This window comes from Nannospalax galili, unplaced genomic scaffold (genome assembly GCF_000622305.1).
Source record: "Nannospalax galili isolate Female #2095 unplaced genomic scaffold, S.galili_v1.0 scaffold531, whole genome shotgun sequence".
NCBI lineage: Eukaryota > Metazoa > Chordata > Mammalia > Rodentia > Spalacidae > Nannospalax > Nannospalax galili.
Genome location: NW_008329325.1, coordinates 13,327 through 30,383, shown reverse-complemented (window position 1 = coordinate 30,383; position 17,057 = coordinate 13,327). Strand labels below are relative to the sequence as shown.

Here is a 17,057-nt window from a genome sequence, read left to right as displayed (position 1 = left end):
CACTTGGGAGGCAGAGGCAGGTGGATCTTTGTGAGTTCAAGGCCAGCCTGGTCTACATAGTGAGTTCAGGTCAGCTGGGACTACAGGAGACCCTGTCTATAAATAAATAAATAAATAAATAAATAAATAAATAAATAAATAAAATAAACGAGAACAAATGTTAGCAAGGTTATGGGAAAAAGTAACTCTTAGACACTATTAGTGGGAATACAAATTAGTGTAGTCACTCTGGGAATCAGTAAGGAGGTCCTTCAAAAAGAAAAAAATCTAAATATAAAGCAACCACAAGATCCAGCTCTACCATTCCTGTGCATATCTGAAGGTATCAAAGCATGCGAAAGAGACATCTACCCTATACAAATCCATGTTTATCACAGCACAATTCACAATAGTCAAGTGATGGGATTAGCTTAGGGTCCATCAACAGATGAATGACCAAAGAAAATGTGGTACATATACATAATATACTTTTATTATTCAGCCATTTAAAAAAGAACAAATTGTGTAATTCATAGGAAAATAGATGTGACTAAGATAATCACATTAAGCAAAATAAGCTCAGAAAAACAAACTGTAGGAATGACTTACAATGCAGACAGAATCTGGAATAAGGACTTTTACTTGACCTTGTACCAAAAAGCTACTGTCTGTAATGCAAACAAGTTCACAGAGCCATGTGTTCTTGTGACCTGGGCACCTGACCTTGATCCCTATTACACTTGACCCTCCACCCAAGATAGTGAATGAATGTGGGTGTGCTTGAGTTAGTATATCAAAGTTCTTGGAAGCAGTGAGAATTGAGACCTATGCTTGACACTGTATACGAGATATGTTAGGCCTAAGGATGAAAGTCATGATTCTCTGATAAGAGAAGGGTGAACCCAAGCTTACAGTTCCCCAATTCATGCTGCAGAAACAGGCCGTTTCCTGTTATTACATATGGGTGAGGCCTGGCTCTGGAACGTACTCCAGGAAAGATCTCAAGGAACAAACTCTCTGGTTCAGGTCCACTCTTAGCTTTTAAAACTAATGCTAAGAGTTGGGCTAATTATTTATTCAGGTATAACTGAAATGTGGCTCAGTAACACTACAGCAAATATTACCACATGCGTGTGCCTGTAAAGTAGGAGTTGGGAAGAGGAAGGAGCCTAGTGAGAGGGAGGAAGGAGACTAGAAAAGGTGAAAATGGTCAAAGTATATTTGAATGAAAATGTCATGATGAAATCCATCACTTTGTACAATGACTATAGACTAATCAAAATTTTAAACAGCCTGTGTTTGTATGTATATACGTATATATACAAATACACACTCATATACATATATGGAATATGTAAATCTCATTCCAAAGGAATAAAAGATAAACAAAATTGCAAAAACTGAACAACACTAATAAGACAAAAGGCTTACATCAAAATATCTCAAAGAAAGGGTAAAATCCAAGGTGCTGCAGAAATAAAAGTAACACCTAGACCATCCCTACCCAATAGTGAAGATGTGACAAAACTGTTGGGTTTTGTCAAGATCTGATCTCAAGCCTCTATAGAGACAAAGCCCCCAATATCCGGCTGTGCGTGGCAATCCAGAACAAGACCCATTCTTCCCAGTTCCTGGGCAGCCAGGAGCCACCATGTGGTATAAGCTGAGGCCTGTGGAAGGCAACCACACCAGTTACAGCTCAGCCCCACCAAGGGCCTAGGAAGCTGCCATCTAATTTGATATGGTCATCTCCAGTGCTGCCCATTTTTCCTATAAGACCACACATACTAGAGATAGAAAGACAATTCGGGGTTCATAAGACTGTAGAATATAGCCCACTATCCTGGAACTTATAATGAGCGAACTATGTCTTTCCTTCTGTGGTTCAAATGTGTTAAAATATAGGGCCAATGTGAAAGCACTGAGGTGAGCCTTTGGAGTGAGGTGTAACTGAATGAGAAAGCCCTTATACAGCATGAGTGAAGCCCTAGATTTGATCCCTAGTACTGGAAAAAAATAAAATTAAAAGAAGGAAAGTCTTTTGAGAGCCGATTAGACTATAATGTGGCTTCACTACTATGAATAGGATCAAAGCTCTTATAAAAGAGACTTCATTCAGCATCCAGATTTTTTGCTCTTTGTCCATGTGAGGATATGGTACCTCTCCCCGCCAGAGAAAACTGTAGCCAGACAACACCCCAGAAGCAGAAAGTAGACAGAGAAATCTGTCTAAACCATGACCTTGACCTTCCTAGCCTCCAGAACTGTCAAAAACAAACTCCTGTTCTTCATAAATTACTCAGTCTGTAGTGTTTGGTTGTAGAGGTACAAACAGATGAAGACATCCCCTCAGAAACACATGTTGAGATCTGTGTTCGTAAGGGTTCTCTAGAGGAACAGAGCCAAGATTAACCAGCACAAGGTCTCTTACTCTCAGAACCTTGAAATACATCTTTATTTCAAAATAGGATTATTTCAGATATAACTAAGATGAAGTCACGCTGAAGTGTGATGTAACCTAAATCCAACACTATCAGCTTCTTTATGAGAGATGAGACAGACAGATAGACAGGCAGGAACAGCCATGTGACAATGGGACACGGACTGGAATGCTACAGCTGCAAGCCAGGGAGTGCTGAGCAAAGCTCACTCCCCTGGAAGCTGCTAGGAAAGACCCTTCCCAGCTGGCTTCTGGAGGAACTTGGCCCTGCTGACACCTAGATCCCACACTTTCAGCCTCCACAACTGTGACAGGGAGCAAGTATCTGTTGCTTTAAGCTGTGCAGCTTGTACATGGACCCTTACAAGAAGTTCTACATGAGAACAATAAACTATGAAAATGGCTGCAAAGAGAAGTGGGGGGCTCAGGGGGTGGGGGTGTCCTAGGACCTAGAGGTAAATCTCACTAACATAGGAGGCAAATGAAAGAGGGTTGTGAACTAAGAGGAAACAACATCAACGTAAGTTAATACTCTAAAACTTTAAAATCCTTTAAGTCCTTAAAATTCGAACCCATCATTTCACAAAGCTACAATTTGATAATAATATTCTACTGTTAGTCACTTCTAATCATTGAAACAGAATGCCTGAGCAAACAAGGGTACTGTGCATAGCTAGCTGGTTCCAATGCTGTGACAAAATACTCTAATACCAGCTTGGAGAGGAAAGGGTTTTATCTGCCTTACAAGCACAGTCCATCACCAAGGGAAGCCAAGACAGGAGGAACTCCAAGCAGCAACCTAGAGCACAGGGCATGGAGGAGTGCTTCTTATAGGCTTGCTCCCCTGGTCTGTACTTAGCCTACGTATACAAAACAGGACAACCTGCCCAGGGGAAGTATCACCCACAGTGGGCTGACTCCCCCACATCACTCAAAAAATCATCTGGTCACAGGCCAGTCCAATGGAGGCAATTCTCTAATTGAGGGTCCCTCAACCCAGGTATGTCAAGTTAACAACTAAAGTTATCCAGCACAATCATGGTGGCAGGAACCTGGAGACCAGAGAGTAGAGTGAAGAAGGTTAAGACACAGCCCCTAAGAACACACCCTCCAGCGACTTCTTCCTCCAACCAGACTCACCTCAGAAAATTCAAATCACCTCTCAATTTGCCATCAAATTAAGAATCCATCTATGATAGGATCCACTAGCTGGAGACCAAGCCTTAAACGCAAGAGTTTTGAGGGGACTATTTCATATTCAATCATAACACCTATTTTTTTTTTTAATTCTGGTAAAAACTTAAAATGAATAGGTTTAGTTGTTTTGTTTTGCTCTGTATAGGAACATACTATCCTATGCATAATCTGAAGGCCCCAGTAGCATAAGACACAATCTGTTCATTAATTCCCACTGGCCAGACATACAGGAACCTATATAGGATTAGGTCTAGATTCCCGCCTTGGCCCTAGGCACCTCCTGCCCATCCCACTTGAGACTAACCTCCTAAATCAAACACCTCCCACTGCATCTTATGATTCCTTTGTACCCTAACCAGCTATATTATCTCTCCCTATGCTGCCCCCACCTTACCTTGGCTCTAGGCTCCTCCTGACTGTCTTGCCTGAGACTCCCAGACTACCCTGCTAAAAAATGGAAACAATCTAAATGTCCCTCAGCTGACAAATGGAAAATGAAAATGTGGTACATTTATTCAATGGAATTCTTCTACTCAGCAGTAAAGAAAGATGCAATCATGAAATTTACAGGTAAATGGATGGAACTAGAAACTGTTATACTAAGTGAAGTAACACAGACCCAGAAAAACAAGTAGCATATGTTCTCTCTCATTTGTGAATCTTAGCACCAAATCCTTACATGTGACTATATATCCTGATGTAACCACAGGAGCCAGGAAAATGGAAAGAAACCATGGAGGTAAAGGGAAAGAAGGAACCTGAGAGACGGGGACAGTAGGAGACAGGTGTTACCAAGGCAGAAATAGGGAGAATATACCATGTGGGTAAAGAGGAATAAAGAGCTCAACAGAGGGGGGATAATAGGAGACAGGTATTATCAAGGGGACAATGGGAGAAATGGAGGACTTTTAACTGGTGAGGGAAGAGGGAGGGCTAGACAGAAAGAGAGGAGAGATAAATAATGCTTAGATGGTGTGAAAAAAGAGGGAAATGAATTAGAACAAAAGCCTACTAAAATACATATATAATATCTGTACATAAGTCCATGTGTATAGCTAAAGGCTATATAACAAGAAACAGTGGCAGACAGGAGAAACTTCTCTTCAAGTTGTTGGTCAGGGTAGTCCAAAAGACTCCCAAAATAAAAAAGGGTTATTGCCACAGTCCTTGACTGCCTCCCAGAACTTAAAGGTAGGACCCTATTGCTGAAAACAGGACATACTTCAAACACGGGACTTGGAGCAATGGAGTTGGAACCGACCTGGAAGCCTCCTCCCTGAAGACTAGTTCTCATAGCTTCAGAGGATACTATGCAAGCAGCTTAAGGTAGAAAAGGCAATCAACGGTCCAATTAAAGCCTAATAGCCACAACAATGACTGGCACAGCAAATTATCTCTATCAGTGCGGTAGTAGCACTTTTATCTAGTAAACAACCACTAGATCTAACTGGACTTAAAGCCCGCTGAATGTGAGGAAACTCCTATGTGGTACTGTAACCATAGCCAAATGTACCTGGCTGGAGAGGTCACAGACCTAGAGAAAATCCTACGTCTGTCACATCCCTAGACCAATGTAATTTCTATATGCTAAATATGTATCCTTATATTTACAGACTAGTATACCCACTCATCAAAGAAGCTTCTTTTTACAACAGATGGAGAGTGTTACAGAGTTCCACAACTGGTCAAACACAAAGTGTCTGTGACATACCCAGCCCTAAGTGACACATCTGCAATGGAACCTCTACACCTAAAGCTCACAGAACATAGTGAACAGGGGTTAGAAAGAATACTAATGCATTTCTCAACTCTCACCAGCTAAGTTTCCTCATGCAACAGAGGGCAATTAACACAAAAGGCCACAACTGGCCAAAGTGTAAAGAATAAGAGACTGCAGAGTATGCATCCCTGGATAGGAGGTCTCTGCTAAACCTTACACACCCAGGGCTCAGAGACTATTGCAGAAGAGGTGGGTGGAAAGACTGTAAGAGCCAGGGGTGGTGGGTGACCACAGGGAAAGTTTTTCAGGAGGATGAGAAGTTGCTCATATGAACTTACAGCAATGGTGTCAGTATGCATAAGACCCATGCAAACTCAACCGGACAAAAACCCCGCATAGAACTGGGAAAAAGGGTAAGAGGCCCCAACCTTAGCCAAGGAACTCTTGGCAGCTGAATACTGCTCAATGATGGAGAGCTGGTCTTCTTTAAAGGAGTGATGCTAGATAAGTTGACCAGGCTCCAGTGGGTAAACTCATACCAAGGGACAGCTTGGGACACAAACTTGACTTGATAGGCCTTAACATATATGACAGAATGCATAAAATCTGGTGAGGGGAGGGGGCTATAAGGGAATGCAGATAGGGGAGGGGGGTCTAAATATGATTAAGATGTTTTTTATGAAATGTACAAAAGTAGCCGGGTATGGTGGTGCACACCTTTAATCTCAGCACTTGGGAGGAAGAGGCAGGCGAATCTCTGTGAGTTCGAGGCCAGCCTGGGCTCCATAGCGAATCCAGGCCAGCTGGGGCTATAGGAAGACCCTGTCTCAAAAAGCCAAAAGAAAGAAGAAAAAAAGAAATGTACAAAAGTTAAATAAAAAATATATATTGAAAAAAAATCACTTCTACCTGCACAAGCCTGAGGACTCTATTCTAAGACTAACTTCTCCACAGTACCTCTTCTCAGTCAAGCAGACACCAATTATTCCCATTTCTGTCACACTTTATCTCTCTTCAAGTTTCCATTCCTCAGTGGCTATCATTCATTTCTGCTGATTTGTCTTTTGCACTGGTCTCTCCTTCTCTGATACTCCCCAACACCACTGAACCAATGGCAAGTAGCATCCTAAGCAACTTCCTGAAACACCTCTCATAACACACACCATGCCTAATGCCCTTTACTGACCTCCCAACACCTACATCAACTCCCCAAAGTACCTCTGCCTTAACATCCTGAGTATAAATTCTACCCCATCCTGCTTATCATTTTGGTGCTGATGCTCACGGAAACAGACTCAGATGCCCCCAAATGCTGTCACAACTAAGGCAAGTAGATAAAGGGTAGAGACATGCCACTAGACACTGAAGTACTTACAACATGCTTGCTCACTCATACCCACATAGTCCCAAATCCTACTTACCCTGTGTATTATACAGCCTGCGTTTCAGATACATGACACATCAATAAACAGACTATACAGCTGCTTTAAATCAGGCAAGCTATTAACTACTTCACAGTGTGAAACTCAGCAACAAGCAAAAGGTCATGAGTATGATAGGGCTTATCTAGAATAACACTCTCGTTTCAGCTTACCCATGCTACCAAGACATAACATTCACTCCAGTGTGTGCCTGTAGGAACAGCAACATTCCACCTTCCAAAGGAAGAAGAAAAGCTATGTACAAGGTGAGGACGAAAACCTACTGCTTGTCCATAAACAACAGGTCTGAGGGAGAACATTACAGTCTTTCAGAAGCTCAGTGAGACTTCATTCCACAGCTCTGACTGTGTCAGGGTGCTGGCTGGATTTTTCTCCAGGACTCAGACTGATTTTTTTTTTAATGAAATGAAATTGCTATCACAGCAATGAAGGGTGTTCCCATAATAGGTCATGCAGGGAACTATCAGACATTGTAACTAGAGCCAAGAGGACCGACTTCCAGGAGGGTTGTAGGAAGGAAGTTCAGGGGTTTGGGTGAACAAGACACACAGACACACTCAACAAGATGGGGAAGTCACCGAAGGCTTTCAGTGCCTGCTATGCTGGTTAGTTTTTATTGTCAACTTGACACAATCTAGTCAAAGGGGAAGGAGCCTTGATTGAAGAAATTCCCAGATTACATTGGTCTTGTGGCTATGTCTGTGAGAGACTCTTATTGATGATTGACGTGGAAGGGCTTTGTCCACCACGGGTGACATGATCCCTAGGTAAGTGGGTCTGTGCTATAACAAACCTATCTGAGCATGAGTCAGAGAGCAAGCCAGTAAACAGGTCTCCTCCATGGTTTCTGCTTTAGTTCCTGACCTGACTTCCCTCAGTGATGATCTGTGACCTAAAACAAGTCAAATAAAGCTTTCTTCCCTTCTAAGTTGTTTTTTATTAGACTAGCTCTGAAATCAGTCAACTCTGAGTAAGGTACATGGCCTACACAATAACAACCACACCCAAATAAATAAAGGTCTTTAAGATATAAAAGACTGACCTCCAAAGAAGAAAGGATTTCAAGACTGTCCAGAGACTCCAGCCACATCAGTTCTTCCTTGGATCTCCAACCAAACAATCTACCTTCAAGATCTTAGCCTCCACCTCAGGAAGAATGACAAACTGGAAAGTTCTGGTGCAGAACTGACCCCATATAACTGATCTAAGCTATGGGAAATACTAAATTTTTTGTTTGTTTGTTTGACTGTTTCTTATAATATACACAATGAATTTCAGTCATTTTCACATCCCATCCCCCGCTCTCCTCCTGGAACCTTCCTAGCAAGTTTCCTGCCTACTTTCATTTTGTATGACCCACTGAGTTCAAGTAGCATTCCTTAAATGCCAGAGCATGAGTGGGAGGTGATTTACTGGAGCGGGGGTAACTTATCAGTGTCTATATACTACTAAAGAAAATGACATCCCTTTCCCCAATAACTGTTAACAGCCAAGAGTCCCTCAGGGAGCGGTGTGGCCTCTCCCTCTTCTATCTATGACAAGACAAACCGGCTCAATCTTATGCAGGTCTTGTGCTAGATAAGCTCTGCTGCAGTGAATTTGAGTGCAATGGCTATGTCACATCCAGAAAACATCCTGGCTCACATTCTTTCCACCCCCTCTTACTCAATGTGTTCCCTGAGACTCGGGGGGGGTTGTGTAGCTGTCCAAGCACTCCGGGCATTTATATATATATATGTGTGTGTGTGTGTGTGTGTGTGTGTGTATGTATGTATGTATGTATTATATGTATATGTATATGTATGTATATATGTATTTTTTTATAGACAGAAACTTCAGCAAGAAACAAATGTTAAAGAAACTTCCCAGAAAAAATTCTGCATCTTGAGCTGAACTTTCTGCAAGGCTGATCAACTGATTAACACTTCAACTGTGGAAAGTTTAGAATGTAGCAGATTCAGAGTCTATTCACAAATTATCTGGGAGCATCTTTAGCCCCCAAACAGCCACTCCTTGCCCACTTCTGTTTCTGAATTAACACCTTGCGACTAATAGAATGTATTAACAAAAGAAACAGTTCCTACCAATCAAAAGGCTAAGAATGGCATCAGCATCTAAGCCTATAGCTGATATTTCTCTTTTGCTATATCTGACTACTTACTGTTTCCACCAATGTATTTGAAAAGTATCTTGATGTATGACTTTGTTCTGTTACACTGGAACACAGAATTTGGGGTAATCTTAATCTGTGTTCCAGGGCCATGGTCACTCATATCTGACTCCATAATAAACTATTATCCCCTTTGAGGTGAGAGTTTGCTTTGCATAACAAACAACCACCTCACAGGTTTTATGCTAAGTCTGGCCCCCTCCCATATTATTCCTAGGGTCATCTAAGTTCATTGGAGATGTTACTGGGTATCTCACAATACTGAGAACCAGGAACAAAACCAGGTCTATGCCAGGTCCACTCACAGAGTCAACCAATCTTCACTCAAAACACAGTCAACAAAGAAACACTTAACATCTATTATAGGCCAGGCCTGTAGCAACATCACATAAATGATCTGTTTCTGGCAGTTGAGGGGCAGCTACTTATGAAAAGTAACGGTGTGTTAGAAATCAATAAACCAGACAAGGGAGAAACCTGCAGAAAAAGACTCTTCAAGGGCAAGAGAAGTAAAAAGGGGACTGGAAGGGAAAGGCAGACCCAAAAAGCAACAAGCAAAACAGTTACCTTTTTGTTTGTTTCTTTGTTTTGAGTTAGAGTCTCCTTGTAGCCCCAGCTAACCTGGAATTTGCTATTTAGATCAGGCTGACCTTGATCTCACAGAGATATACCTGCCTCTGCCTCCAGAGTGCTGGGATTAAAGGTATGTGCTATCATACCCATTTTTAAACAAAGATAACTAAGTTTGGTTTAGGCCATCCTCTCTCCCAAGAGGCAGAATGCACATGGCATTACTATGCTGACATTGCTATTACCTGAACAAATAAAAGCCTAACTCTCAAATGTAGTTTTCAGAGTGGACCTGAACTCAGAGGACACTTGTCCCCCTAGAGATCTCTTGGAACTGCCTGTCTCCTGGAACTGTGCTGATGGAACTGTCTTGTTGGAACTTTGTCTCTGGAACCGTGTCCCAAGTTCAGCCCCACCTATAAGGTCATTCAAAATGGTTTCTCCAGTTTCATTTGGGGAAGAAAAAGCCTGGCTCCACCTTAATCTGAACAAATCATCCCACTTTTCTTAGTTCTAGACTATCTCATTCATGGAGGTCAATCATCCTTCCTATTCCCCTGCTATGTGCAATGAGATGGGTGGCTGTCTTTCATCATTTTGATATGGTAATTCTCAAGCATTCCCACATTCATTCATTATCTTTTTGGGTACAGTACCAAATTGACGTTGCCAGGGAAATGAAATCAGGTGACAACATGGTTTTGTTGGTGTTAACTAAAAGTTATTAGTCCAGATTATGTCCATTAATAAAAGTCATTCCCCACAGCAGAGAGAGTCCTTTCAACAACTTCTTTTCCTTCCAGCCAAAGAGGAATCCCATTCAACTCAGGCCTACACTCAGGCCCTGCCTAATTGCTCCAGGTAGCCTGGATGAAGCAATGTGCTAGCTTTCCCTGTTTTTGCACATTTTCCTTGTGCTGTTGTCACTATTCATTTATCAAGAGCCCAGTGTTGCTGCTATTTATAGTGCCCTTAAATGATCAGTAATTCTTACGGATATTTAGCATACTATACCCTAATACCAGGACATATATACAACATTTTGAACTGACTGCACAGTTTGGTGTTCAGAGTTAAACTTCTCCTAACTAAGACACAGTGATACTAAGTAAAAGAGGGTAACCTCTGCCTCAAAGCTACCTGCAAGTTTAAAACTGTGCTGCATACACACCTTGATTCTTTGAATGCTGACGACGGCCTCTGACACTTTCTCAATGGCTGCTGGGAAGAAGAGGGTGACTGTCAACCGAACAGCTCCATACAGGGTCATTGCCACAAACACACGTCTGGCTGTGATCACGTTGCCAAGTAGCACATAGGTGGTGAAGGTCACAAAGAGGATGACTTTGTTTGCAACAAAAAATGATGCCAAATTCATCCCTCTGAGGTAGGAGCTACTCAGAATCTTGGAAATTTCCTTCCTGGAAAAGAGAATAAAAATGCAGGTTTTTCACAGGAAAGTGTCAACATTGACGTACTGGGCATACAGCCCCTTGTTAGGCGGTACATATACATTAAGATAAACTGCCTGTGGGGGTTGGGGAGATGGTTCAGTCAGCAAAGTACTTGCTTTGCTGTGCAACCATAACAGCCTGAGTCTGATCCCCAGCACCCATGAAAAAGCCAGATATGCCTGTAATCCCAGCACTAGGGAGGAGAAGACAGGAAGATCCTTGAGGCTCACTGGCCACTAGCCAAGTTGAATCTGTAAGCCTCAGGTCCCAAGAGAGACCCTGTCTCAAAAAACTAAAGTGGAGGGCTGGAGAAATGGCTCAGTAGTTAACAGCACTGGCTATTCTTGCAGATGACCCAGCTTTGATTCCTAGTACCCCCATGGCAGCTCACAACTGCCTATAACTCCAGTTCCACAGGATCCAATGTCCTCTTCTGGCCTCTGCAGGTACTGCATGTACATGATACCCATATATACATGCAGGCAAAACACTCATACACACACACTAACAAATTTTTAAATATGTCTAAAAAATAAAGCAGATGGCTTCTAAGGAAGTATAACATAAGGTTGATCTCTGGCCTCCACAGATGGGCACACACAATACCTATACAGACATATAAACATGTACCACATAAATAAATGATAAATAAATGATTAAAATGACTTACAAAGCCGGGCATGGTGGCACACACCTTTAGTCCCAGCACTCAGGAGGCAGAGGCAGGCAGATCTCTGAGTTCAAGGCCAGCCTGGTCTACATAGTGAGTTCCAGGCCAGCTGGGGCTACAGGGAGACCCTGTCTCAAAAAGACCAAAAAAAAAAAAAACTTACAGCATTAGCAAGAGTTGCTAACATACACCTTGGGGCCAGCTTCAATAAATAACCACACAGAACACTGATTAACCACTTTAGTCACTGAACCAAAAAGTGCGAGAGGCACAGTGTAACATTTCCAGGCACTCAGAGTTAATCTGATCAAGAACTCAAACACACATGCATTTAACTAGCATACCTAAAGGTAAGTCCTGGGCCAGGTACCTCACAGACAGAAGACTGAGTAGAGCCCAGTCTGACCCCTCCATGAGTGCAGCAACTCACTGGAGAGGACAACACCCCTAAAATTGTTGAGTCTCTCCCCCAAGGCCCTAGACAGAAGAAGCTGGCACAGTGCCTCCTGGGACATGGAAAAGAGAGAGTGACAGGACAGTGGAGTCTGGGAGGGAGGCATGCTTGGAGGAGGCCAGAGATGAAGGACAGCAAATCTGCAGAAGGACGGAGGGACTCAGGTGCAGAAGTAACAGGTGGCCAAGTGCTAAGCTATAAAGTCCCTGTGCCAGAGTACAAAATAAATACAACCAAACTGTTTAAATGAAAACAGAAAGAAAATCCCCCCAATATAAAGCAAAATGAAAGGAATACTTCTATAACTTTGGAATATATATTCAATATATATTAAGCATCCTCAATCTCCATCACCTTTCCACTGGCTACAATGACATAAATTATACCTTTATTTTAAATGTAATATTCTCAAATACTTATACCTTGGAATTGTTGCTTACAGGGAATTAGGAGCACTCAAACATTTGGAATTTTGTTTGGGTATGTATGACTAAGAAGCATGTGAGAAGGGCATTATGGGGCTCAGTGGTGTAAGTACAGGGCTTATCTAGCATGCGCAAAGCCCTGGGTTCAATTCCTAGCACCATCAAAAACAAAATGAGTGACAGAAACAGACAGACAGACAGGATGAGAAACATACTTTTTGCTTACAGATGCTGTTAAACATAAACAAAAGCACAGGTTAAGACACTGTCCAGTGCCATTCTACCAACACTACTGCCCATGTAGGGGTGGCACAGATCATATCAATGTTCAGACTATTGTGAAGACATAATAAGAATTTTAAATTCCTTCAGTAAAAGTAGGAACTAGAGAAGCACAAAATATGGTATACGATACACCAAGACTTACTTTCTCAGACTGGTAATGAGGTCTGCAAATGACTTTTCCCAAGCATACATTTTTATTATCCTTATGCCAGTTATAACTTCATTCATGGTCCTGATTCTGGCATCCGTGAAAGCTGCAGTTTTACTCCTGAGGAGGACAGATGTGAGAGATGAGCCACAGCAACAGCAGCCTACCTTCCTTATCAGCCACAGGCACAGGCAGGGTCCCAGGCTCAAAGGAATCCCCGCAGCACTTCTCTTCCGACAACACAGCTCTTCTACTCACAAGCTAGAAATCAGCCACTTTTCCCCACTCTGTATTTTAGAACATTTGCAAATGGCTGCTGAGGAAAACCTGAAAATGGATCAGGTATAATCAACCCACTGCCTCATGGGGCACTCAGGGAGTCAGGGAAGGCAACACAGCACCAATTTCTGACAGGGATGCAACTGACATATGGCGTGGAAGAGAACCGAAAGGCTGTGGAGCAGAAAAGGGAAGATTGTCGCTTCCATCCAGAGAGAGCAAAAAAGCTTCAGTGAACTGGGAGCATTAGAACTGGGTCTCCAGGGATGGTGAGGTTTCTTCATAGCAAAGAGGAGACAGAAGTTCCAAGTAGAGAAAAAAGCATGATCAAAGACATGAAAGAAAAAAGCTCAGGGCTCATCACACAGCATGGCATCTCCCCTACCCAAAGACCTTGATGGTGACTTGTCTCTAACTCTTGCTACCTGCTTCAAGTACAGGTCACTATACCATCATTAAGGCCTTCATTCATAGACATGTTTCTAACATATACATGGCTAGGATGGTGAAACTTTACAAAAACACCATTAAGACTAAACCCACCCCAGGGGAGCTTATAATTCAATGGAAATATTGAAATAAAACCAATACACACATATACCTAATGTGAGAATAGCTTCACAGCAGTATAAATCTGAATCTATAAAACATTTGGATTGGGTCATTGAGATGGCTCAGAGGGTAAAGGTGCTTGCCTCAAAGCCTGATGACCTGAGTTCAATTCCCGTGACCCACACAGAAGAAGGAGAAAAACAGCTCCAAATTGTCCTCTGGTCTTCACATATGGGCAAAGGCATGTATACCCATACCCATACACCACAATAAATAAATAAATGTAATAAAACTAAAACCTTTTTAAAATGTGGATTTCCTACCATTTAATATTTTTAAAGAACTTCCCTACATGGGATTTCTGCTAAGGACACTCCGCTTATGTGACTACCCTGTCTGAAAAGCCAGCTAAGAGCAGCCAGCCAAAGTCTTCACCTTTCCCACTTTAAGATCAGCCTCCAGCCTACGACTAGAGCCCCTCAGGCTAAGCCTGAAGAGCCTGCAGCATATGCAAAGAAGGGCTAATGAAAGGCAGTTGTTTTGTCCCTATACAACAAGTGGGTCACTAAAGGACATAATTTCAGCCTGGCATTTCTCTTACCTTAATGATGAAAACAACTTCCCAACACAGCTCTGAAAAGGCAGAAGAATAACGAGAACCGCCATCCCCGAGAGGCAGGAGATTCCTATTTCCATCCAGAGAAGAGCAGTCACTGCTATGGCCTGCAGTGGCCCTGCCCACAGAAAGTGTAAGAAGATTGTCACCTTCGAAGAAAAAGACAACACATTCTTAGGACTCTATAAACAAGACCAGCTAGAATCCAGCATAGAAACATTTTGCTCAAAAAGAACAAAAGATGGGAATCCAGACAGAAAGGATTACAGCAGGTTTAAACCTGGTGAGGCAGAAATGCAGGTATCCACCTCAGAGGAAGTTATTCTGGGACAGCTAAGGGTAGTCCATGGCCCTGCATCACAGGAGCACTTTGTATTTCTATTATGCTAGAGATAATCTTTTCTCCCTCACGTGAGCTCAGCGCTCCCCAGAACTTGCTCTGCCACAGGACTGAGCCCTATCCCTCCTGGAGCTCCTCAGTACCTTGGGAAAGCCTGTGCTACAGTGCCTATCACATTTCATATCCATTACTTAGGTATTTGTCCTCTAAATAGGAACAGGGACTGAGCCCTATCCCTCCTGGAGCTCCTCAGTACCTTGGGAAAGCCTGTGCCTATCACATTTCATATCCATTACTTAGGTATTTGTCTCTTCAGGACAGAAACCAAGCTGTACTTTCTTCAACCCTAACACTAAGTGGGGGATGAAGTTTATGTGAATGAGTGAAAAACTGAAACGATTCCAGTGCAATGCAGAACTGACCAGCAGTTGGAATGTTCTAGACCTTATGCTCAGTCTATAACCTAAGTATGGAAATATGTGTGTGGAGCAAGAGAGTTGATATTTCTAGCTCAAAATCACCTATATGGCATTATTTATCAAAGGAGTCTCATGTATCAGGTTCTACACTGGGCATTACTATCCTCCAAGCATTTATCCCCTAGAAAAGGAGAAAAGACAATTAGCCCGCTACTCATCGCCAGGTGCTAAAGGCAAAGAGGCAGTCACTCAGAATTATTAGCTAGTCACCAAGTTGGACAAGAACACTGTTCTCTGTCAACCTATTATTGAAGTGTGCTACATCAGAAAAAAAAAAAAGACACGAACCTACAGGATAAACACATCTTATTGTACTGTAGCTGCACACAGAAGAGATATGTATTAAAAGTACCTGTGTCACAACTTCAAAAGAATCCTGATCTGCACCCTCAAACCTTCACATTCTATCTAACAGGCTAACATGGAAAAAAAATTAGCACATAAGTTGACATAGGTGCAGCATACCTGATCAAACTTGTTCACATCATTGGACAGCAGGTTGACTATCTGGCCCGTGGTTGTCTTCCCCATGGCCATGTTACTAAGACGAAGTGCCTGAAATAAAGGAGGAAAATGGGGACATATCCTATAGCGAAACTCTATCATGTACAGAAAAGAGAGAAACAATTTTCATGGGGTCTCATGTGATGTAAAGGCCAAAGTGACCCATGATGACAACTGATGGCTGAGAGTGACAGTTGTGGCCTTTGAGGACAGCAAGGGAAGCAAAAGAGGCAGGAGAGAAATGCTCGGCTCCATTTTTAATGAAACACCCAATATATGTCAGTTTATATGTAAGAGGCTACCAAGGTAATTTTGCGCCAATTTAGATGAGGGTAGGAAGGTTTTTAAGTGGTGGTGGGGGGGAATGACAGGACATAGATTATAAATATTAAATCCATCATTAATTCTTTTGGAAATGACATTCACACAGGTTACGGATTCCTCCTTATGTCTAAGGCAGTGGGTCCTTGCCCCTCAGAGGGTCCCAAATGATTAAGAAATCGCAACTCATTACGGAGTATATGGAGTATATGGCAAAGGGAAGCCCCCAGGGACCCGGGAAATGCAATGATTGGTGAGTCACAACCTCCTGTCTGCAGGCTGTGATTCAGAGTGAGGGGGCAGGTAATGCAGCAGAGACCTGAGGAAAGGTCTCCAGCACTGAGACGGTGGGCAGGCAAGGGCACAGGAAACAAGGAGCAGCTTTGAGGAGACAAAGGAAGGGCACTGTGGGTGGTACACAGCTGGGGGCGAGTGCAGAGAAGGGAAAGGGTAGAGTCAGCTAAGTAGGGAGGACCCCACATCCGGCTTGGAAGATAGATCAGGAAGCAATTCAAGTCTGGAAGATGATGTGGAAGATGACATGGCTTTTTTTTTTTTAATTTTTACAAAAACTTTATTAAGAATTTTATACATGCATGTAAGGTGTTTTGATCAAATCCATGCCCATTCCCTCCCCTCCAATATTCCCGCCTCTGAAGAGGCAACCCTAAAATCTTTTAAGGATTAAGTAAAGGCTCCCAAATACTTTTGACATTTTTGGCCCTGGAACAGAGTATGTTGCTAAGAGGCCCAAGGACATTTTGACTTTTAGCCAAGAAACTGGCTACATTTCTTTGAGGTCTTTTTACCCTAACTGCCTAGCCAATTCCTACCTCCTATTCTTTTCACACCATGCCCTGATGGAGTTACCCAAATTGCCAATAGGGAATAGGGATGCCGACTGCTCTGGCTTCTTCCATGCTGAACAGGGATGCAGTGTGAGGCAATTGGAGTACCCCTTCAGTGGGCCTATCTAAAAGACTCCCAAATTGCCTAACTTGTGTCTCTAAGA

At 42.6% G+C, this 17,057-nt stretch overlaps 1 protein-coding gene across 1 annotated transcript in view; it reads right to left on the bottom strand.

Moving 5' to 3' along the window:
• LOC103736833 (multidrug resistance-associated protein 4) overlaps positions 1-15,775 on the bottom strand; it is a gene marked incomplete at its 5' end in the record, with an annotated part of 179,677 nt that extends 163,902 nt beyond the window's left edge. The window contains 4 exon segments of the mRNA XM_008836399.3: positions 10,690-10,939; positions 12,949-13,074; positions 14,387-14,550; positions 15,686-15,775. Of these exon segments, the coding sequence (XP_008834621.2) occupies positions 10,690-10,939; positions 12,949-13,074; positions 14,387-14,550; positions 15,686-15,775 (630 nt within the window).
• Between the last annotated feature and the right edge of the window lie 1,282 nt (positions 15,776-17,057).